General features: G+C 38.7%; 1 protein-coding gene across 4 annotated transcripts in view; it reads left to right on the top strand.

The window, feature by feature from the left end:
• Positions 1 to 25,663, top strand: part of GRHL2 (grainyhead like transcription factor 2) — a 151,293-nt gene that overhangs the window by 24,879 nt on the left and 100,751 nt on the right. For all 4 annotated transcript variants that reach the window (XM_019754156.2, XM_019754155.2, XM_019754154.2 and 1 more), the window contains exons 2-3: positions 17,245 to 17,440; positions 25,094 to 25,161. In XM_019754156.2, the coding sequence (XP_019609715.2) occupies positions 17,273 to 17,440; positions 25,094 to 25,161 (236 nt within the window). In that variant the 5' untranslated portion in view covers positions 17,245 to 17,272. The remainder of the gene's footprint in view (positions 1 to 17,244; positions 17,441 to 25,093; positions 25,162 to 25,663) is intronic.

The following is a 25,663-nucleotide window of genomic DNA, read 5'->3' as shown; positions in this document are numbered from 1 at the left end:
TGTGCAGACAGCTGCCACAATAAGCACAAGTCACAAAAGCCACTGGGACAAAGGACTATGCTGACTGTCACTCCAGTGGGGTCTTTGTTTAAAAAAACAAAAAAAATATGGCTGCTCACAATTTGACTGAGCTCTGCAGGTCACTATTATTGGGACATACTCTAACATTTGTTGGGGAGTCTGTAGTTTTAAAAAATGCTCTATTTTTTTTAGAGACAAGACAAGACGAGGTGTACATAGAGGGTCAAATAATATAAAAAGTACAACACTGACATTTGTCTTTTCTTTAGACTTCCAAGTATGTTTAAAGTAGTCTGATACAAGCATCACAAGCGTTGCTGCAATTCCTGGAAAGCTTTATGTCTCTTGCAACCCCACCTCTCTTTCTAACGGCTTAGCACAAATTTGGTTAGCAGCCGCTTGATATGACTGAGGTTGGGAAAGAGAGGGGCACATTTTCATGCAGTGATGATACCAGATAGAAGATGCAAGACAACCTGGATTCATCAACACCTTGCTTATTCACACTGACCCCGTCAAAGGGCTAGCAGGAGAGTCGATGTGTCTGCAGAGTCTTAGACGTTCTAGAGCTTCCAGGCTAAAGATGGCTGCCTTTATTCATAACGCAGACTCATGTACTGTGGTTTTGTGCTTTGTCGAGAGTATAGCACAGCCTTTCTGAACTTTCCTGCACATCTTCCCCCAAGGTTGAGACACCCACATCACATACTGCCCTGCTTCTAATTTCACTTATTTTACCTTGTGTATGACCTTTCTCATTATAAAACCATTAATATGGGGAAAGGGACCAATGTGTCCCTAGTGTGCCTAGAGGTGGTGCACACACAGAATCTCTTTTTTACTTGGTACAGTTCCACCTGAGTTCTGGTCTTTCCTGTGTGTTTGGTCACAAGAACATCCTGCAGGCTCGGAGTCCTTGTCTTAGACATTTCTACTAGTGCCTCCCTGCTAGTCACTGATACAATATATCCTTCTACACGCTCACTAATCAATGTCCCTTCAATACAGAATGATTCACTTTTAGCTAACAACAGTTATCTCTGTGTGGTTGAGATCGTTCTGCATTTCTTCTCCTCTTTCCTCTCAGACTAGACAGATCTCAAGTTCTTCTCATCTCTACTAAAGTCTGATGGTGGAGGTAATGATTTATCTTTGGGTTTCTCTTCATAATTTGTTGATTTAACGGTCTCCTGTGCTGCTCTGGATGAGGCACAGTGGTACAAGAACCTTCTGTTTCTCCCCCTTTGCACCATTTGTTGTACTGTATGGCAGGGTTGTGTACCTTCACTGTGCAGTTGGTCAATTTTTGAGACACACACACACACACACACAATTTTTCACTAATTTTTGTTAGGTCTTATGGGAGAAAGTTTGTAATGCAGCCTCACTCTAATGTCTTTAACCTGAAATCCCTATACATTTTTAATGTTTAAAATGATCAAAGTTATCTATTTTTTTGGTCGATTCCTCCATTGTTATCATGCTTAACAAAATTTTCCCAAATCCAAGAGCAGATTAAGATTCTACATATTCTTCTACTAAACAATTGTCTGGAATCTATTGTAATGGTTTCAAGTAAGGGTTTAATTTAAATAAGTAAACATACAAGTAAAATAAAAACCCCTCAACTACTTGCCCCAGTATTGCTTATTGGAAGAGAAGATCTTTTAATTCTCTTCCTTCCTTCTTCTCTCCATTCCTCTCTCCCTTCCTTATATCTTTTCTTCCTTCTTTACTTTAAAAAAAATTCTTTATATATATTTATATAATTTTACACACACATAATTTATATATGTGATCATATTACACACAGTCTGTTTTTTGTGCCTTCTTCCCTTTTGTTGCTTCTTCTTTCTACCCTATTCTGCTTCACCTGCATCACACACATCCCACCCCAACCCTAAGTAAGTATACATAAAGATATACGAGGTGTGATCGAAAAATATGCTGAATGTTTACATTAAAAAATTTATTACAGTAAAAGACACATTGCCATTAATCCCCCTCAAAATACTCCCCCTTGCTTTGAACATACTTATCCTTCTTGCCACTTTCTGAGCAGTTCTGGAAGTCCTCTTTCATGAGTGTCTTTAGTTTAGTTGTCATGGCTGCCTCTATGTCCTGAATCATTTTGACTTTGGGGAAGAGCCAGAAGTGACACGGTGCCAGATGAGGTGAATAAGGTGGACGAAGACACAACATAATGTTTTTATTGAACAAAAATTGCTGTACCAGAATGATGTATGACGTGGAGCATTGTCATGATAAAGGGTGATTTACGGCACACTTTAAAACACACCTCTCAACCGTAGCTCACACCCAACTGACTGCACGGAATAAGTTGAAACTTGTCACACACTGTTACTAAGGTTCTACGTGCTGCGTCCCATATTGAAGATCCCTGCCCTTCCGTTGGATGGCACTCGGCATAAGTGTTCACCATATTATTTTTATCACAATGGAAAGGCTCCGTATCACACATTGCTTCTGGTATATGCCAGTTTCTGACAATAAAAACATTAAGGTGTGTCCTCATCTACCTTATTCACCAGATCTGGCACTGTGTGACTTCTGGCTGTTCCCGAAAGTCAAAATGATTCAGGACATCAAGGCAGCCACAACAGTGCAATTAAAGACACTCAGGAAAGAGGACTTCCAACACTGCTTCAGAAAGTGGCAAGAACTATGGGATAAGTGTGTTTAAAGAGAGGGGGAGTATTTTGATGGAGATTAATGGCAATCTGTCTTTTACTGTAAAAAACTTTTTTTATTTTAAACATTCACCGTATTTTGTGACCCTACCTCATGTATGTACATATGCATATTCATATGTATTTTCATAATATATACAATTTTAATTTTTAACTTCAAGCACAGATCAAAGGCAAGAGGAAAAATGGAGTGCTTTTGATTGTTCAGAAAAAGAAAAACAAATAATTGGTTCTTATTTTTCTCATAGTGTTCTCAGAAGTCCATCTAAATTCTAAGAAGGCAAACCAGCGTTAACGGTTTTTATTGGTTCCAGCATTATTTGTTATAAGTTAAGTTTATTATATAGTAAAGCCCATTTATTTACCCTATTTTGTTTTATAGAAGGAATATTTTGTATAATCAGTGTATTTAATATGGCTTTTTTATGGAGTTCCCCATTATTTCCTTATGTAACCCTTATGGGTCTCTAGTCTATTTCTTTACCAAAGATGTAGATGGATTGTAATGTTTTTACCATTGAATATTTCTGTTAATTTTGGAGAATATAGACTAATTGACTTGCTACATAAGATTACAAATTAAGTAAGACATAATACCCGCTTGCACAAAGATAATAAAAGTTAAGACTTGTACCTAAATAAAGAATAAGGCATAAAATATTGAATGTCTTGAGATAAAGAAAAAGGCTATATACTCCTAAGGTAGACCTTATGAAAATTATTAGTTTTTTCATTAGGTAGAAAATAATCCTGAATTTATCTGTTTCTGGACCAGTTCAGTAGCCTCTCTTTTCTTTTCAACCCCTTCACTGCAGCCAGAGTGATCTTTTTGATCAAGTTGTTCTGTTGCTAAAGACTGTGCATATCTACCTCATGCACTTACAATAAAATTTAAAATCCTTAAAGTGAATTACAAATCCTTGCATAATCTGGTCTCTGCCTATCTCTTAAGCTTCATCAGACCCTATTCTCTTCCTTCTTAACATTATGGTCCAGCTACACTGCCCTTCATTGAGTTCCTTGATTGGAATAAGATCCATTCTTCCTCAGGTATCTCACACATGCTGTTCCTGTCATGCCCTCCTTTATCTCTCCTTTTCTTTTTGTTCCATCTAGTTCTTCCTCTTTCAAGTCTCAGCTTAAGTGTCACTTCCCCAGGAATCGATTTTCTCAGTCTAAATTAGATCTGTGTTAGTCTGGGTTCTCAGAGATGAAGACTCCAAGATGGGATTAAACATGTAGGATTTTATTAGGGGAACCACCCATGAGAAAAAGTGGAGAAAAATCTGGCAAAGGTGAGAATGGCTATCAGACCACCACCATGCAAATCTGACCCGGAGGGAAGGAGTGAGGGAAGAAATGTTGAGTGGAGGCCTCCAAGACTGCCCTGCAGTTTAAGGAAGGTTTGCAAGGCTATTGGGAGTCTTCAGGCTAGAGTCAACCATCACAGGAGTCCCCTGCCTTGCAAGATTGGGCTTGCCCTAGTGGTCCTACTATGCACAATCCTTGGCTTGGAGCAATGAGGAAGTGTGGCCTCCACACAAATGTCATCGATTTCAGAGCTGGGCAGCAGGATCCTTCATCAGTTATGCTTTCCGTAGTTAGAGGATTGTTGGTGAATATATACCACCACATATGCAGTGTTCGTGGTCACCACAGATCCCCAGGGCATATTCTCTCATAGCACCCTGTTCTTTTTCTTCATTAACACTTTTATGTATTCATGTGTAAAAGCTTCACCAAGGTAGAGATTGTTTTTTTCTTTTTCATCACTGTATCCCAGGACTCAGAACAGTACCAGCCCATAGTAGGCATTCAATTAAGACCTGTTGAATCAATGTGATCTTAATTTCCAAGGTTTATAACTAGAAGTGCCTCTAGTGTATGAACATACATGCCTTCTATGATACAACTTTATATTACACCTTTATACCTGGACTCATATATCTAAGGATCAGAGCCTCTTAGGAAAAGAAGACCTCAACGTGTGAGCATATGGATGAGATTTTTGTTAGCTTCTAGAGGAAACTCTGGTGATAAGATTACCTGAATGAACGAACAAATAGCATTTGTCTCACTTGGTCAACACTGTGTCCTCTGCACCTGGATTAGTACCTGTTACACAGTAGGAGATCAATAAAGGGTTTGTTCAATGAATTGAGGGGGAAATTAAAGACGGGATGTGAGTGGAGGAGGGAACTTTTTGCTCGAACACGCATTTTGCTTTAGTTTCAAGTAGAAGAGTGCTTATGGGTCTGCAAAGCACTACAAATTAGCCAGTAGTGTATGTGTCTTCCAGCAACTTGTGCACTAATCATTTTGGTGTTAACAGAGATACCTGTGTAGTCCTAGGGAAATGGTATGGTTTCTCTGGACCTCAATTTCCACATTTGCAAAATGAGAAGTTTGCAATGGGTATCATGCAAATGTTTTTTAGCACTTGCATGCTACAGTTCAATTCATAAACACAAGAACAAGTTGTACCTCAGGCCACTGACAATTCTTATAAGTACATAGATATATAGATTATATTTATCTCTGAATAGTTACAGATGCTTTTTTTTTTTTGAGTTTCATTTCTTTTCTAAGTAGTCCTTTTGGTCATAAACTGGCAGGTTCATAAAGTAGAAATCTGTTCTTACGAGGAATCAAAAGGAGCTTTTCCATATAGGTGAAGAGAGAGAGGTGCACAGTAGAAACCTCATGCTTTGGCGTGGGGAATTGCATAAAGGTTGCTGTGACCAGCTTTTATGTGTGGAGCAGAGAAAGGGAAATCAAGAATTCTAGATGCCACGGAGAAGAAAATGCTCAAATCTGTCAGTTCTGCCAAGCTTATTCCTTCAATCCTTCTCTATCAGCTGGATGGTTCTTGCTTCCATTTATATTCAGTTACGTAAGCAATATTAAACAAAAATTACTAAATAAAGACAATTCAGTCATGGTTCTAACGCCAAAGGTTGTTTTTAATTTTTCTGGTTCATAACTTTATTTGCTTGTTTATTTACTCACGCACTTATTTGTTTTAACACAATTGCTACGATAGTCATCAGCAGTCAGATATTTAGTAAAATGTCCCTCCATCTGGGTTTATGTGATGTATACACACACACGTACGCACACATATATTTACCACGTTTGAAATTAAAGATGAGAAATTAAAAATATATGTGTCAATTAAAGTAGTAATTATAAACCCATTGTATAGTAACAACATTTTAAAAATGAAAAATAACTAGTTTTTCCCAAACAAAAGAACTTAGTGAGAAGAGTAGTATTGCTTTATATTTGTGCAATTCTCTGTAATGTCTGACTTAATAGATGACTGATGGTTTCTCATGTGAGCTTTATTCATTCTGTTACAAATATTATTTTGATTGAAGTATGTGGAAAAACTTCTGCTTCTGTTGATAGTTGGAAAAGAAAGACGTATTTTTATAACCTTTTCAGGTAATTGTAGATAGTCTTTGAAACTGCACCAAAATTCAACAAGTGATAGTTTCGTAGACGTTAGTTTTAGTGTGGCAACTGAAATCATACAGTGAACTTTCTGTGCTATGTTACGTTAAATCCCTAGGTCTGTCTTGTACTTTGAATGGACCATGATTTTGTAACGTTATGCATTGGCAGTTGGAAATATTGATTGACTGAGTTATTCAGATCGTCCAAATATTAACATGTTTCATTATACATTAGCAAAGAAATCAGATCCATTAATATCTCCATCGGTCTCATCAGAAAATCTTTATGTTTTAGAAAGTTGTCAATAGTGGTCAATGCAAGTTTAAAAAATTTTAATTTTTGCTTAAAAAAACTCATTATCATTGGCAACAAATACTGTCAATTGTTTTCCTTAAAATGATAGACTCACACCTGGATTACATTTGAGAAAGTGGTGGCCAAACACCTGAGTCTGAAAACATAGTTTATTGATCTGTCATTCTTTCATGAAGTTCTATGAATAAAGCAGCTAGTTCAGCTTCAACTCAAACAATTGCACAAGTGCTTTCCTCTGGGCAATCATTATATTTCAGTATGTAGTAGAAGTGCTTTATATATACTGTCTAATTTGTCACACAGAATATTAAAAAAATGTGTTCCCAAAGTTTGAGGTTTATAAAATTAATATTTTATATTGCTTCATCAAGGATGTTCTCAAGTGAAACTAGCATTTATAGTGAGTGTGTGTTGATGAGAATGCAATGACTCAGGACAATTTGATGTTACTGCCTTGCTTTACATCAGGAACCAAAACTTTTACCCACTGTTAGTTTTGTTCCATCAGTGCAAATGCCAACATAGTGAATAAAGTGAATAACGTTTTTGTATCATTATGAAGATAGTTTTGACCTCACAGACCTCTGAAAATATCTAAGAGATCATATTATGAGAAATGCTGCTCTACTGTTTCTACATCCTATCTTTAGCCTAGTAATTGTTACCACTGAATTTTTAATAAACACATTTAAACTTATATTTTCTATCAATATCAGGAATTAACCATTATGCATTACTTCCTCTGTACAAAGCAAAATCTTAAGTATACTTTTTAAACAACTACTCTTCTATCATCTCAGATATTTTATTCTAGTTTGGTATTATCTTTAAGAATCCTTTCTTAGTGGTATAAATTTTATTTTCATGATCAGAAATTAGTTACAATTAATTTAACATTTTATTGGTTTATTTGATACTCTGGTCGCCATATCACTTATCTTCCCTACCCATGAATGTCTCTTTTCACTTTGAATTGAGGAATAATTCTTTCCAAAGGGAAATGTACAGAATAGTTTTTGAATTTTTTCATGACCAAACACGTCTTTCTTTATTTTGCCATCACACTAGTTGATCTTTTGCTGTGTTCAGAATTCCATGTTCAAATCTCTTTTCTCGTCTTGCAGCATTTAGTGACGCAGATGAGAAGTTTACTGGCTGACTGTTTCTTGTTTTGTTGAAAGTTACTTTGTTCTTTTGCAAGTTTTTTTTTTTTTTTTTTGTAGCACTTTCTATTTAATCTTTAACATAGAAATTTTTCAGGGATGTGGCTCAATGTGGTTTTTTTTTTATGATTCTTTTCAGCACTTTGGAGGCTTTCATTCTCAAGACTCAAGTTTTTCTTCAGCTGCAGGACATTTTCTTCTATTATTTCTTTGATTATTTCTTTTCCCTTTAATCCTTTTCATTGCTTTCTTCTATAACTCTTGTTTGTTGAACATTATGCTTCTGAATCTATTCTGTATGCTTTTTTTTAAAATAGGATAGTGCTTTTTTTTTTTTTTTTTAAAGATTTTATTGGGGAAGGGGAACAGGACTTTATTGGGGAACAGTGTGTACTTCCAGGACTTTTTTTTTCCCCCAAGTCAAGTTGTTGTCCTTTCAGTCTTAGTTGTGGAGGGCACAGCTCAGCTCCAGGTCCAGTTGCCCGTTACTAGTTGCAGGGGGCACAGCCCACCATCCCTTGCAGGAGTTGAACCGGCAACCTTGTGGTTGAGAGGAAGCGCTCCAACCAACCAAGCCAACCGGGAGCTCAGCGGCCTCTCAGCTCAAGGTGCTGTGTTCAACCTTAGTTGCAGGGGCGGAGCCCACCATCCCTTGCGGGACTCAAGGAATTGAACCGGCAGCCTTGTGGTTGAGAGTCCACTGGCCCATGTGGGAATCGAACCGGCAGCCTTCGGAGTTAGGAGCATGGAGCTCTAACTGCCTGAGCCACCGGGCCGGCCCCTCTGCATGCTTTTTAACTATGTCTCTTAATTTTTTTTTCTCTAAAAACTGGGAAAATTCCTTGCTTAGATCTCTCAGATCATTCTTTTTTTTTTTTTTTGTCTTTTCAATTCAACCCTTATACAAAATTTTATTTTTATTTCAGAAATTATATATGCTGTGTTGTGATTATTTCTTTTTCGTAATAACCTGACCTTGCTTTCTAGATGCAGTTTCTTTGTAACATTATTATCTGTATCTGTATCCAACATTATTTTGCTAACCAATAAGCTGTTTTGATCATCTTGAGGCTTCTGTTTCATGTTAGGTTTCCTTAAATATCTGGTGATTCTTAGTTCTTTTATTAAAAATGAAGAGTTTGATCACCTTTCAGAGCTGGCAGGTTTGTGAGAGTGGAGCTTACTCCAGAGCCGGCTGTTCTCGTATGTGGAAGGAATGGCCACAGGTGCTCAGGGTTCCTGGAAGATTCCTTTGCATAGCACAAGTGAGGTCCAAGGCGGTAGGTGGTGATTGGACGCATTGGAGGGTTTTCCTGTTGTTTTAAGCTAATTTTTTTCTTGGTTTCCATTTGATAGTTTAAAGTTACTGTAGGTATTTTACCAGCTTATTTTTCTCTCTAATCCTAGGGCCCCCCAAAGTCCAACTCATTTTGTATTTGAGAAGTGCACACTATAGCTAGTTCCTTTGGGTACACTGTACCAAAGGAACAGCCTATGACTGGCTTGGTCAGAGTCCCTGAAGACGCTGAGCTAGAGTTTTCCAGGCTCAGTAGGCAAACTGGTGCTCACTTATGCATTAATCCCACGCACCAGAACTGGGGTGTAGCTTTCTTCACTTTGGTTTCTCCTCTATTCCAATCTCTTCTGCTTTCTATCTTCTAGAATTGCACAGAATTTCTGTTTCCACATTGACTATCCACATTATTGCTTATCTCACTTCAGGGAAATCTTTGAGAGAGAAGTGCACACATGAAATGATCTTGAGATGAAAATCTGTCATGTAGCCTTGTAAGAGATATTTGTGGTTGTTTTTTCTGCTAAAGATTTGATCATGAGAAATTCATCTGAAGAATTGATTCTCTTTTTAATTTTTAAAGCTAATTTGATTTAAAAAGGATTCTTTCCTTTAAAAATTGTATTTTTGTTCAGTATCTAAAATATACTGTTTTCAATATTTCATAGTTATTTCATTTACATTTCTATCATGTCGATGGTATAACATTTTTCCACAGGACATTTGAAAAAGATGGCCTCCAGCTACGTCTAACTAAAGATGAATAAGGAGAAGTTGCTACGCCTCATCCCACACGATTTATTTGTGTTGCTTGATATGATACATACCCTGCAGAATGTTGCAGCACCTTGGAATTCTGTAGATAATCTGAACACATTATCTTTGTCTTCAAGGAGTTTGTAGACGTCTTCTCTGCACAATTTCTCTAGAACTCTGAATTTGGAAATCCTCTCATTTAAGAAACCCCCTGTTACATTGGTCTCTTGTAGCCAGTTTAGTTACCTCTTTTCAAGTAACTTTTTTTCTGATTACGAAAATAGAGCATAATCAAGAATTGGCAACAGAGAAGGATGCTTAAGAACGGAGGCTCTGGTATGCAATCCTGGTTTAAGCTGAGTGCTACGTGACCTTGGGCAAGTTACTTAGCACTCGCCGCTCAGTGTCCTCATCTGCGTAAAGGGCATGCTTGCCATACCTGACGTTAAGGCTGCTATAAGAAATAAATGCATTTATTCAGGGGCTTAGAACACTACCTGGCTTATGGTAAGTGCTCAATAAATATGTGTGACTTATTATTATTGAAGACTGTTTGAAAAGTAGAAAGAAGCAAATAAAAATTCACCTATCATCACTGTAAACATTTTGGATTTTGATTAATATACACACACATGCACATAATTTTTGCGTAGATTGTGATCTTTACAAATTCTGTACATTTTTACATTCTTTTCTTGTCCTCTTCCTTCCACTTTCCGTTGTGATGTCTTTCTCCTATAGTTGTTTCTAGTGCTTGATGGTGTGTCTTTCCTGCAGCCTCTTTTCCTAATTCTCTCGATTGTTGAATTAAATTAAATTCCTAATCCTCTCGATCTCAGTTTTGAATTGTTTAATATATGGACGAAGAGCATGCTGAAGGCACTAGCAAAGTGGGGGCAACAATGAGAGAGGGAGGGAGGGAGTGTGAAAGGGAGGGAGAGAGAAAGAGAGAGATTATGCTTCAATCAGTGGGTCAGCATATTTTGCTATTAGTATACAATGGAATTGTCTTAATTTCTATACATATAAATTTTATTTTACAGTTATTATTTTTTAAAACAGCATTTCATGTGGTGGAGGGTATCATAGTATCTTCGTTGAATTAACTGAATTCTCTCTCAAGCATAACAGTCTTCAGCATGAAGATTATCAATATCGTTACAGGCTTGGGCATTCATTTCACTTCCGTTGAATCTTACGTGGCTTAGGTCAACAGCAAAGGGTTAGAATCATCAAGGACAAGTGCTCAGGGTAGAAAGTTCCTAATACATTTCAATCCTTGTTCTAACATGGAAGGTATCTGTTATCTCTTGTGATTTGCCTCTAGCAAGCACCAAAAGGAGGGATATTTCTGAAGGTAGCCAGCAGTGAAATGACTAACATTGTTGGCATTTAAATTGTGACATTAACCCTGGCTAGGATGATTGGTTCATTAGTTTCAATTTGAAAGTCTTATGCTGGTAATGGAGAAAATACCAAGCTTCCAAAAGAAATAATAATTGTCACTTCTTGAAACTTTGCTCTTGAGTTTAGTTTCTGAATATGGTCATTTTTTTTTTGGCTGGGAAGCTGAAGTGATTATATGTCAGTAATCAGCTACAGTAGATCAACTGCAAGAAATTGAAGCGGATGAAGACGGAACCCTAAGTTCTGAACACTCAAGAGTGTGAGATAAGATATTCTATTGATCTGAGATGTTTGTTTTGAAATAAATTAGACTATTTTCCTTGTTTAGAAAAAGATAAGATATTCTATTTGGGGACTAGAATTCATACTATCTTAAGATAAAAGGCTGTGTGTGTGTGTGTGTGTGTGTGAGAGAGAGAGAGAGAGAGAGAGAGAGAGAGAGAGAGAACGAGATGGGGGAGGGGGAGACTGAGGTAGAGGACCTAGCATAAAATCCTGAGAATCATATAAAAGCTTGACTTCTTCTTAAAGTGAGGGTCGTGGCTTGTTCTGGGTGGAAAAAAATTCTTCTTTGCTTAAGTCAGTGCTGGGATAATGGACAAGAGGTGGGAGAAAGAGTCGTGAATATCAGATCTTTGCTGGTTGAATTGTAGCCTTCCCCTTTGTTTTGCCTCTGGTCTGCATGTAGGTCTGCTTGGCTTCTTAGTGCTGTAGCTCACATTTAAGGAGTTGAAGAAATGAATCATCATTTGTTTAATTTGAAGGCGAAAATTAGGAGATGAGAAAAAAATCATTTAAATAGGATCAGTGCTTGTTAAGTTAAATGTACAATTATGCTTCCTAAAATTAAGACAGCTTACATTTGTGTAGCACTTTATAACTCACAATCAACTTTATAAATATGCTACAAATTGATTTTATGAAAACATGAAAAATACAGCTCCCTCATTCCCATCATAGTACTTGAAACCCCAACTTATACTTCAATTTCTCAAAGAATTTCTGTTCACTTATTCAACAAATGTTAATTGAATACCACACATGTGGCAGGAGCAGTTCAAAGTGTTTGTGATACATCTGTGAACAAAACAAAGAATCTCAGCTCTTACGGAATGCACATCCTCATGAGGGTAGACAAACAGTGAACACCAAACATAATAAATAAGGAAACTGCAGTGAATGTTAGAACATGGTGACTGCTAGGAAAGAAAAGATACAATAGAGAGCTGGATAATGGACATCGAAAGTTCTAGAGGGATAGGAAACTCCAGGGTGGGTAGAGGCAGGTCACTGCCTTAAATAGGGTGGTCAGTGTAAGTCTCATGGTGGTGAGATTTGGCTTAGAGGAGATAAGAATTAGCCTTCGGTATTTGGGGAAAGAACATTCCAAGAAGATGAAACAGCTGGAGCCAAGGCCCTAAGGTGGAGACATGGTGACCAATGTAGCAGGATCAGAATGAGTAACAAGGAGAGTATCAGGAGAGGAGGTCGGAGAAGTAAGGGAGGGGAGATCCTGTAGGGCCTGGTAGACCACTGGAAAGTTTTTGACTTCTATTCTAAGGGAAATGGGGGTTGAGCATGAGTGACATGATCTGATTTATGTTTTAATGGGGTTTCTCTGGATGCTGTTTTGTTGAGAATAAACTGGAGGGGAGACGGAGCAATGGTAAAAGCGGGGAGTCTTAGCAGGACTATAAGTTATCTACTCTTGTGTAATTTATTATTGCAAAACTTAGCAGCTTAAATCAGAAAATATTGTCTCGCAGTTGCTGATGGTCAGGAATCTCAGAGTAGCTTAGCTGATTGGTTCTGGCGTAGGGTTTCTCATAAGGTTGTAGTTAAATTCTCATCTGGGGCTATTAAAGGATTTAAGCCTTAACTCTGGAGAATCTACTAAGCTCACTCACGTGGTTGTTGGTGGTCCTCATTTCCTCATTAGCTGTTGGTCAAAGCTTCATTTCCTCTCCACAATAGGTCAGTTTGCTTGCCCCGGAGTAATGGGGGGGAGGGGGGAGCAGAGAGAGAGAGAGAGAGAGAGAGAGAGAGAGAGAGAGAGAGATTGAGATTTACCAAGATGGTAGCTTCAGACTTTTATTATGTAATTCTGAAAATCACTTTTGCCATATGCTTTGGTCATATAAAGCAATTCTGCTACAATGTGGGTGGGAACTTGAGGAGGTAAGGATCATTGGGGGCCTCCTAGGACAGAAATTAGAACTGAGATTTATTCATCTCCAAAACCATCCTCCCCTTAGATTAAGACAAAAAAAAAAAGAAAGCTCCCAAATAAACAAAACTAAAAAACAAAAACTAGTGCCCTCTTAGGAGTTATGAAAGAAATGGATGGTGAGAAATGTATTGAAAGTGGTAATTTGTGTGAACACTTCAATGTTCTCATTTTTGTTTTGTGGTCCCAAGTGAAATGGCCTTATGTCTGGATCTGTTGACTATTACTACACTTAATTTTAGGAGGTGGAGACGTTATGTGCTAAGTTTTATATGCTTCTTTTTAGCAAAGCATTCCTGCATTAGACTCTTGTTAGCGCTGGGGGTGGGGGGGCGCATGGTAGCTTGTTTCTGGCAGAGAGATCTGGAGCTTTTCTTGACTTGTTGGTTATGATCTCAGTTGCATGACTGCTCCACCTCTTTCACTACTAAAGCTGATGACTCATCTCTCAACTGTTCTCCCAACACCCACAAAATGAAGTAGTGGATTAAAGAAAACAAATGAGGAAAAAAAATTATCTGTGTGATCTAACCCAGCCTTAGCCTTGCTGTGAATTCTTGGGTGCTAATCTAGACTTTTTTCCAAAAAAGGACCAGGAATCTGGTTTATAGTTGTTTGGTTCCATGTTCGAGGCTACCCAGAATAACATACCTAAAGCTACACGAAAGATATTTTTAAAAGTCAACCAGAGCAGAATTGGAATCACCAGTACAAAAGAACCATGATGAAATCAACTTCAGAAAGTGTTCCAAACTTTGGTAAAAGCTGTTCTGTAAAAGTTTCCTTTTTTTTTTTTTTTTCCCAAGTCTACATTTTGCTTAGTGGACCAAAGAGACTGTTCTGGTTTTATAAAACCAAGCTTTATTGAACAGTACTTTGTACCAAAGAGATTATAATCTGTGAAGAAAAAATCCAAAGTCATTGCAAAGTTACAGGGAAGAGCATAAGAGGCTCCTATGGCCATCAACAATGTTAAACGATAAGTAAAGTTGTGCTTTTCTAGAATATTTCTTTCCATCGATCATGTAAGGATTCATCAGCCATTTCATCGTAAGGGAAGGGCTGATGAATCTAAATTTATGAGAGAACACTTGTGCTGGGAACAGATGAAATCAGCAATTCAGGAAGCTCAGCAGGAGGGAGTAGGGACTTGAAGAAGGAAGATTCAAGGAAACATCTCTCCAGTGAATCAGGACACTTCGTAGTGTAAATCAAGAGTTGGCTCTTAGCCTTTAGCCTGGCGCTTCCTGCTAAACTTCTGGAAAGTAGCCAGTGTTGTAATTAACACCCTCCTGCCCCCAGCAGTATGTGCTTCTCTTAGGCATGAAAGAGAATAAAATCCTCATCTTTTTCAATGATAAGGTCACTGCAAACCATATGAAGCTTTTCATTCCTTCCTGTAAGACTGAGTGTGTTTAGGAAGTGTACATGGTGCCTGAACACTCGTGGGCAATGATTAGGGTTTAGAATCTTCTATCTAACCCTTTAAGTGAAGGCTGTAGACCAGGCATCCAGGGTGGCCCCAAATAAACCGCTGTGGCAGGGCAGGTGGTGGCCCTGCCATAGCATAGGCCCACCCCCTCTGCCTTCTTGGTTGTCTCCAGAGGCCTTACTCTTCCACTTGTAGACTTTTAGGAGTCCACCAACATTTCTGTCTCCAAATCCAACCTTATCCTATATGCTTAGAAATTTTTACCACATGAAAATGCTATGTTACTGTTAGACCAAAGTATGTAAATTTTTCTAGATGTCTCTCCAAAATGAATACGAATGTACTCTTTTTGTCAGAAAATTGTTATTCTGCATTACCGAAATATTCTCCACCTTAAAAAATATTTCCCACATCTGCCCATTTCAACATTGAGCAGCACAGCACATTCCTACCTTCCTTCAAGTGTTTGTAGAAACTGGTTCCTTCTTGATCCTCTGATTCGGGTAGTCCCCTCTCATGTACCCTCAGGACACCATCCATTTCCCTTTCTCACATTCATTGCTCTTTGGCCTATCTCTGCCCCACTGGCGAGCAAGCTACGTGGGCTATGGGACAATACCTGTATCCTCTACAATTAGCATGTGTCTGGTACCTATTGGGCTCTCAAATACTTATGGAATATTGCTAAATGAAAAACTTCATTTTCCCTTTAATTGATAATTGTCTTTAGCACTGTTAAATTATAATCAACTTTACCCGAAACTGGTATATCCACAACCTTTACAGGAACATAGAACAGTGCAGTGATAATAATACCTGTTATTTGTATAGCATGTGTGGTTTATAGAACTCTATTTTATCCATTATTTTATTTGATTCTCACAATCACATTGTGAGGTAAGTAGGGAGGGTGTTACTATTCTTACTCAAGTCAAGATACACAAAAAAGCTGAATCTCAGTGTCCCATCACTTAAGTGTCACCACACTGCTGAATGGTTAGTAAATCCCTTCACCAGGGTATTTCTCATTTACTTCCAGAAACTTGATTATACCCTTTTAATCCAATTCATTTGCAATTGGGTTAATATTCTCTCTTTCTTCCTAATCAGTTCTACCACACCACTGGCACAAAGAGTTTAAATCAGGGGCCTGGAGACCGTCTAGCCTAGAATTCCAACCTGCTAAGTGTGAATTTCTTGCCCCCAACCCCAGATATATCTTACCAATGTCAGCGTCATTTTTCTGACCTTATGCCAATGCTTGGCACCATGCTGGCACATAATGAACTCTCAATTATGGAGACATCACAAAGTGAGCTGTGAGACTGTCTACCATTGGAAAGTCCTGTAGGAATGTCAACAAAAAGGGACCTCTCGTAGAATGGAATTACCATTGAAGGCCCTTGGTGGCTGAATTTCCATTGATTAACGTAGGTGTTGCCTTCACCAGTCCTGTCACTTGTCCATGTCATGTTACTATGAGTGGACAAAGGTGTTACTGAAATGCAGTGTCTCATTGTTCCATCTTGTTTCCATTTCAACGAACAGGTGAAAGAGTGCCAGGAGATGAGTGCCAAAGCCTCTCCATCTCTAGGCTCTTTGACTTGACTGCTGGGGTCCTGACTGGGCAGCTGCTGAGAACTGTCATGGTCTTAGGATATTTGAATCATCACATCCTCCTTAAGAAATTGCAGATTTACCCAAGTTTGGCTTGTTTAGGATTGATAAATGATTACTCTAGCCCCTTTCTGTCAATACTCTACTGAAACGTCTACTAAAAATTCCCAGACACGTTCCTCACTCTCCATGATGATTTTTATAACTGGTAGCTTCTGTGTCATTTACATATATGTAGTAGGATCCTGTGGCAACATGGATTCATATGTAGAGTCTGTCTCATCTCTGTTGTTTCGTACCCTTATTATGCAGCATATCGGCAATGTGTCTTGTTTGCAAAGTAGCTTATATTGCCTTTTTTAATTAAGAGACTTTTGGATTGGCCTATAATTCACTAGTCATTTCGAATGTAGAATAAACTTGATAAGATAATTTTTAATAATCATTCATGTATGATTATATTTAATATGTTGCACATATTTATCATTAGAACTCAGAGTTAAATGAAACCTACTTCCCCACGGGGTTTAATTCTAGTACTCATTAATGAAGAATAATCAAATAAAATGACTTGGCTCCTAGAATGATTGGATATGGAAAACCAAGTGTGAATGGGACCAACTTACACTTCTTATACAACCTTTAAAAGGTCATTGTTCCTTCGCATAGAGAGTGAGAAAATAAATCAGTGGCTTTATCAGTGCAGTGTGGCAGGCACTTTAGTTTTAATCTTCCCTTGTCCTCTATTCTGGGGAAGTACAAATTCACCATATCATGTGTGTATTAGTGGGATTAGGAACATTTCTCTGATAAGGAACCTCACATATCTCTTGCTTTCACAGTAATAAACGACTGGTGGCCCTAGTGCCCATGCCCAGTGACCCTCCATTCAATACCCGAAGAGCCTACACCAGTGAGGATGAAGCCTGGAAGTCGTACTTGGAGAATCCCCTGACGGCAGCCACCAAGGCAATGATGAGCATCAATGGTGACGAGGACAGCGCGGCTGCCCTTGGCCTGCTGTACGACTACTACAAGGTACATCTGCAGCCCTCTTCCCTCCTCCTCCTGCCCCCAGGCCCCCCCTTGATGGTTGGAAGAAGGGATAGATTCTTTATCCCAGGCCAGAGAATGAATAGTATTTCCACTCTCCCTGTGGAATTCAGCCTCTTCCTGTCCTAATTGCCTCCCTGCTCTCCCACTGATGAAGCACAACTTCACCACCTACCCAGAGGGCGTCGCTCACTCCGTTCACACGCGCACGTGTTATCTACATATAATTCCTACTTCATGTCATACTGCAAATACTTTCTTGCTGCCATTTTTGCTTTACGACTATTACTTTTGGTGAATGAAGAATATTATATTGTGTAGCTGTGCTATAGTTTAGTCATTGCTCAGTTGTTCGGCAGTTAGGTTGCTTTTAGATTTCCGTTTCATAAGAAACATTCAGGGTTTCCAGACATTTCAGTTTTATAAGGAATATTCCAATGAATGCTTTTGAGGTAGACTTTTGCAGCAATTCCAAAACCTAATTTTGTTACAACCCTAACTGTCTCCATTTGTTTTGATGAGTACTAAATATTTTGAAAAACCTTTAAAATAAAATGAATGTACTTCACTTATATTACAAAAATACCAACCATATACAGTGCCATCAGAATAGTAGTATTTCAGGAAATCAAGCAACAAACAATGGTCCGTCTCAATTATAAAGGATTATACTTGGTATGACCTGCTCCCTTAGAACCTGTGAAGTGTGAAAAATCAACAAGTATTTCCTAAATGAGGAGATTTATTGCTTGCTTTGATTATAAACACCATTGGCTTATGCTGGGAATTGGTATAAAAGTGAGAATGGCAGTGTTTATTTTGCTGGTTGGGCACAGAGAACTCTTTATTTTAGAATATGAACTAATCCCCACATCCCCCTCTTCTTCCATCATGAGAAAATCACCCAAGAGGAATAATTTTTCTTTTAGTAAGCTCCAGTCTTGGTTTCCTATTTCCTTCCTGCTTCCTACTTCCTGTTTCCTTCTCGCAGTCTCTACTGTTGCAAGTTGTATTATTCCTTCTCTCTCCTCTAAACTAGTTTTCATGCTTTCCAAAGATCTCCCACCACCACTAATCCTACGCCTACTCTTTTGCCAGAGTTCCCTACAATTATTCATTCCTTTCCCAGCTTCTTCTCATTTTTCCCATTCAGACACCCAGGAGGGCTCCCTCTGTGGGAAGATGAATGAAAGCCGAGCCAAGTTGGCCTTGTATAAGGTGAAAAACAAGGTATAAGTAACTGACAGGTCAGCCCATCCAGGGTGTATTAAATGAGGATATTATTAACTCAAATAAACACATCTTTTATTGTCCTAGAGTGGTAGAGAAATATATGAAGGACATTCCACTGGTACCCTTGCCAGTCTACGCTGACTTTTTCCGCTTACCAAGAAGAGTGCAGTGGGCAGATGAAGGTTTAAAACTCCCAACATGACTCCTGGCATAGTGGCATAGCAAGAGGGACTTTAATGTTGGGGGACTTGGGCTCTAGATGAAAGAATGTTTTAGAGGCTAAGCTACATTTCATGTTAGTAGGCCAGTTTCCTCCAATGAACAGGCAGGTAGCACCTAAAAAAATGAGTTTGTAAAAACAAAGATGGTTTCGTGGTAGGCTTTCTTTCTCCTTTTCTTTGTGTGTGATTTTTTTTTTTTTTTTTTAAATTTTTAATCCTTTTCTGACTTAGGAGCTCATTTGAAAAACATGGGGTGAATTCTACATGTTTTGGAGTGAAAAATTTCAAGATTTATTGAGGATCGTACAGAACTACAGAACTTATCAAATTAGACTGCTTTGTGTTCTAGGCCATTTGTTGAAGGTTCAGCTTTATTAGACTTTTGTGTTAATATATAATGTTCAGAAATGGTTTCATCCTTAGGACGAAATCACAAAACAATTTTCTTTTATGATTAAAAAAAATAGTTAAAACTTGATAGTTTTATCAATTTTTAAAATCTAGTAGCACATTAAAGTGACCCTGATTCAATCACTTGAGTCATTACAACTTCATTTATAGCTATATTAAAATAATATATTAGTTAATAATTTTATGAGGCTTGGAGGAAATATATTAAGATATATTTTTAAGAGATATATTGTTTTATTTTTTAAATAGATTTTATTCCATCACTAGACATAATTCCATATATCTGTATTAGATGGCAATTATTTTGTACTAATGAAAAAGATAAACATATATCGAAACAAAAATCATTAGTAATTTATGAAAGCAATATATTTTATTTCCTATAGGCTCAGAAGATAGTTAAGTATTAGTAAATATGGTACCTGGATTACCTTCCCTCTTGTACATTTTTAATATTTAAAGGAGCTGAAATTACTGCTTTCTGTAAATATTTTGAGATGCAGAGTAGGGAGTTTACATAAAACTCAATTTGTAGCCAAGTTTATAATTCTTTCTGTTGAATCAATATTTTCTGGGATTAATTTATTAATTTAGGTAATAAAATATTTTAATAAAATGTTTTCTAAGACTGTGTGAATTAGGCAGTTATATGGCTTCCTTTATTTCATGTAAGTTTTCCTACATTTTTGCTTGAAACATTTTAAATATTAAACAATTAGTCTTGTTTCCAAAAACTCTGTGTCCATATTTTTAAGCCTTAGTTAGCCCTTTGGGTGTTCAGAGTTTATATATGCTGGTGTTAAAGTTATAACAAAGTCAAATTTATTTTGAGGGTAGATCTTCTTTCTGTGGTAAAGTAAAATGTTAATGAGAAGAGATTCTATTTTATGAGGGTAAAGTTTGGGAAGTCAAATTATTGTAACAATTCCTGCCACATTATTATTTAAATTCTATAGACTTTTTATACCTCTTTGGAATGCTATTTGATTCTTTTTGTAACATACACACACCATTTTTCCTTACTCCTAAGATTGGAGTACATCACCCCTCAGGGGACTGTAGTGGGTTTTGTTAGAGAGGAGTGTGTATGACAAAGCACTCAAGAAATGCTGTTTCCTGTCCTTGGAATCTGGCAAAGGCATATGTTGGTATAATACTTTATACATTTCGAAGTCTTTTCACCTGTATTTTAAAATTGTCACTATAGGATCACTGCAGTGAAGCCCATCGTGTTTAATATTTTATAGTTTAGGCAACGGGATTTACTCAAGGTCACAGGTCAGTCTTGTACACTTCCTAGTATCTATTTCATTACATTGTCTGTATTGGTTTGTAACAGATTACCACAGACTGGGTGGCTTAAATAACAGAAATTTATTTTCTCACAGTTCCGGAGGCTGGAAGTCTGAGATCAGGGTGCTGGTAGGGTTGGTTTCTGATGAGACCTCTCTTCCTTCCTGCCTTGCAGATGGCCATCTTCTTGCTGTGTCCTCACATGACCTTTTCTGTGTGTGTGTGTGTGTGTGTGCGCGCTCCTGATGTCTTTTCCTCTTGTAAGAACCTCAATCCTGCTGAATTAGGGTCCCACCCTTATGACTTCATTTAACCTTAATTATCACCTAAAGATCTTATCTGCAAATATGGTCACATTGGGGATGAGGACTTCAACATATGAACTTTGGGGGCACACAATTTCATCTATAACTGTCCACCACTAAAAAATGCCTTTTTTTGAACTCACTTGAAATGGGTTCAAATTTTTAAAATATGCGTTTAAAGCTACTTAGATGATATCTATTATAAAAATAACCAAATTGCTAGAATCTTTCATAATTTAGGGACTCAAATACTAGGCCAGTTTTCTATCCAGTTCAAGCGACTTACCAAGAGCAGCTCAAAAGTCAAGTGTGACCTTTTGATGAATTTTGAGTATGACAGAAAAACATGACAGATTCCATTAGTTAGTTATTTTTCAAAGTGGTTTGACTTACTTTATCTCACTTTATTTTCCCCCAGTGGAGCTGGTGGTTCATAATTATCTGATTCCAGCTCTAGTGAAAGTACTCTTTCCTGGCCAGTTATTTTCCATTTATTCTGTTGACCTGGTACTGCTGGAAGTCAGTTTGTTGGTTTGTTTGTCCATCCGTAAAGCCATCCATCCATCCATCCATCCATCCATCCATCCATCCATCCACAGATATTCACTAATTAGCTGTGACCTTCCAACAATGGTAATAGATATTATGGGGGGGCAGGATTGAATAGCCAAAGACAGATGGGACCCCACTCAACACCTCAGGGTGGTCACACTCCTACAAACCTATAGTCACAATGAGAGGTAGTAAGTGTTGTAAAAGGTATATGCTCCAGGAGCCGTGAGGAAAGTGTGACACTTTTCTAGAGAGTACAGGTTTTCCAGAGGAAGCAGTGCCTACTCCACTGGGAAGAAGAGGAGGGTTTGTCAGGTAGACCGATGAAGAGAGAGCATTTCCGGCAAAGGGAACAGGAGATGAGAAAACATGAGGTCTGAATTCCAGTTGTTTTCAGTGGAATCCAAGTAACCAGTCCTGCTGAACTGTGGGAGGTGACTGAAGGGGACAGGCAGTAAAGATTGGTCAGGGAGTGGGTAGATCACTCTGCAAGAGGGCAGGCTGGTGGGCTGGGCTTTGTTCTCTGAAAAAGGTGCCCAGGGCTAGGTGCATGCCTTGCTTTTTGCTGGATGAATGAGCGAATAAATGATTTAATACATATTCATAAGCTGTTTAATTTTTCAAAAGAGCTTTTCATTTTAAGTTTATATGAAAATGCAGGAAAGCGTAAGGAATAAAATGAAATGTACTGTAATTCTTGTACCATACTATTTGGCATAATTTGCTCCAATACTGAAAGATTTTGAACATAGGCCTGGTAGATTAGAGAAATGACTTACACATATTACAGCAGCAGCAGTGAGGTGGGTTATAGGTAGAAAATCCAGTAAGCAATGGTCCAGATAAACAATGGCGGTAAGCATGGTGGGAGGTGTTTCCTGGGTCCGCATGTGAGGTTCTCTCTAAGTCAGCCACTGAAATAAACACTAGAGACAAAGCATTGGGTTTAGGAAATCATTAAGTATTTATTTGAATAAAAGCTGACTATTGATTGTGTGTGATGTGTGTGTGTGTGAGTTAGTAGGGGAACCCCATAACGAGGATCCAGATGTCTAAGATGATTCCGGGATTAACCACGGTGGGGAGTATAGAAGAAAGGCTTTGGGGAGAAAAATACTTGTATATTCAGTTTGATGTGCTTGTAGAATATCCAGGATACACAGTAGTGTGGTTCTAGACTCAAGAGAGGGGTCTGAATTCAGACATCTCAGGTTCTCTATGGAGAGCAGCTTTGGGAGGCCAAAGGTAAACGTGGTTCAGAGTTGCCCGGATGGGAGCAGACCCAAAGGTTAATAACAACCCTTGATGCCGGGTGCCCAACACTGTATCCTAAGTGGCATGTTCGGGGCTCTCATGGGTATATCTTGGCGACAGTAACATTCACTTCCATGAGTGTTTGGGAGTTGCTAACATGTTTTAGTGTTTGGAATCCCCATTAATTCTACTTCTTGGGTTCTGCCTTTTGTAGGCCATTTTGATTGATGGATGGATTCATTCTTTCAGTAAGTATTTAGTGAAGGCCTGCTACATTCCACACACATGGGATATAACCATGCACAAGATGCATGGTTATATGGAGAGTATAGGCAGATTTCAGATGTGGACATTTAGATAGGACTTGAAGTATGCTCACAAATTAGCCTGGAGAAGGCATAGGTAGGGTGGAGCAGGGGAGTGGGAGATGTTGCAGGCAGAGACGGCTTTGTGTGCTGGCTCTGCTTTGAGAAGGAGCATTGCACGGTCTGAGATGCAGTGTGGCTGTCCTCATATGCATGGCAGTGATGGGGGCCACCCACGCTGAGGTGGGAGACTTTCTGGGGGCCATGTTCCTGAGAATAATGGGAAGCATTGAAGCGTTTTATGTAACAGTATAATGGGACCAGACTTGCATTTTTAAGATCACTCTGGATCTTAATGAATCTAGAATGGATTTGCAGGGACTAAGTGAAGGGGAGACCACTAGGAGGTTGATGCAGCAGCCTAGGAAGAGGTGTTGGAGGCTGAACCAGGAGGTAGGCATCCAGAGAGAAGTAGACAGATTTAAGTCACATAGGATTTAATGCAATGTCTTTAAGTCTCATGCTTATTATAGCAGGGATCAAAATTTCATTTTTAAGGCTGAATAATGTGTGTGTGTGTATGTGTCTGTATTTATATCTATATCTGTATATCTATATAATCTCTATCTCTATCTCTGTCTCTATATCTATATATCTCTCTCTACATATTATATTTTGTTTATCCGTTCATCTGTACATGGACATTTGGGTTCTTTTCACCTATTGGCTATTGTAAATAATGCTGTTATGAACAGGGGTGTGCTGGGTACTGAAATTTTCTATCTTCAATAGATGATAGGAACTATGTTTTATTCATCTCATTCTATCTGGCGCTTACACGGTACATTGTAGACCCTCAACACTGACATGAATGAAGGACTTACAATTGATTTATTTTTATTTAACAAATATTTATAAAGTATCAAACAATCTAAATGCTTAAAAAATTTATTCATTTAACTTTACTAAAAACCCTGTGAGGTATAAAACTACCAGTAAGACTGTTTTATACATGAGGGAAGTGAGGCAGAGTTTAGTTAGAGTTAGAGCTGGAGGTTTGAACCCAGACAATCCGGTCTAGGTCTCGACTCTTAGCCACCCTGCTACGTTGCCTCCCTGGTCCAGCGACTTGGCCGGTATATATATTCAGAGGAGTGGAAACCATGAGAGTTGCTATGGGAATTCAGAAGAGGGATGCTTCTCATAAATGTTCTTTTATGTCAAAATAGTGACGACTGCATTTTGGGTACAAGGGAATTTGGCTGGAAGAACAAAACAGAACAAAACCCCCCAAATTATATAACCAACCAAACAAATCCAAACCTATTATTGCCATGTTTGAAACCATGGCAAAGATATGCAAAAAATTCAAGCTGCAGTAGGGTGATTAGATGATGGTCAGAAACGCAGCTGGTGGGGATCCCCCTTCTCTCAAGTAGTACTTTTTCAGTAGTCTTTCAGGCCATGTGTTGGCATTGTGGCTGTGAAGACAATAATAAAAGTGTATTGGAAGAGAAATTGTGGAAGCAAGTCTTTGAGCTATGGAGGGAGGGTGAGTAAAGGTGGTCCAGGTATATCAGAGGCTGCTCTCTTACTGGACAGTGCAGCGCCATGCTCCCCTTCATGTCAGCACCCGAGGTCCCTCATCACAGTAGAGGGTCAGTCCCTGTTCCTTCACAGGATGCTTGTTGTAACTCCAGGATGATTTCTGTTTGCTCCAGGGCACAGATGTTTGGGTTCACCCTCCAGTCATAGTGTTCCACTCCCCCGTCTACTCCCAAGGTGGGGAGGGCTCAGGAGTCGCTCAGGGCCAGGAGAGTGGGCTGTGTCAGCAGTGCACAGCATAATCATGACTATTGTGGTTCTTTGTTTAGAATCACCCCGTTTGTCTGGTGAACTGTTATTGCCACCTATTTAACCTTTAACCATCTTATGGCTATAGCAAATCTGCCACCTTCTGGAGAACATTCCATTTTGGTTTCTTTGCTTATGCTGGTATCTAGCTCTGCACATTGTCATGGTTACATCTGTGTAAGTTTGATTGATTGTTGCTGATGTTTCCAGGTTCCTCGAGACAAGAGATTGCTGTCTGTAAGCAAAGCAAGCGACAGCCAAGAAGACCAGGACAAAAGGTAGGTACAGTGTTATGTACAGGATTATGCCTGGCTCCCAAAATAACTCTTGTTCCATGTTTTTTGAAAACAACAGTATTAAACTATGATTTTTGTTGAGAGGAGATGGGGTCAAGAAGCATAGCCTCTTCTATCTGTCCTTTGGAGGCTGGACCCAAACTGGATCTCTTAGTAGGGAGAGCAAATTGCAGTTTTGGGTTGTCATCCAAAGGGTCTTCCAGTAGGCTCTTGATACACTACCCTTTTCCAAGGAAGCTGAAAATGGCCATAGTTAGAGGTGGTATGTTGGCGACAGGACCCTGCTGGGATCAGCTTTTCTGTCAATCCCATGGCTGGATAACCGGGACCAGGCCCTTGAGTGGATGAGACACTTGAGGTTGCTTTTGATGAGGGGAGAGGAAGGAAGCAGGGCCCTTTCTCAGCCCAGGGAGGAAGCCCTGGGTAGTAGCCAAAACTGTTAGGGTACAGGGTCAGGAGATCATTATGTAACACCCCTTTACTG

This window comes from Rhinolophus sinicus, linkage group LG12 (genome assembly GCF_036562045.2).
Source record: "Rhinolophus sinicus isolate RSC01 linkage group LG12, ASM3656204v1, whole genome shotgun sequence".
NCBI classification, from domain to species: Eukaryota; Metazoa; Chordata; class Mammalia; order Chiroptera; family Rhinolophidae; genus Rhinolophus; species Rhinolophus sinicus.
Note: the sequence above shows the minus strand (reverse complement) of the source record. Positions and strands in the feature narration are given on the sequence as shown.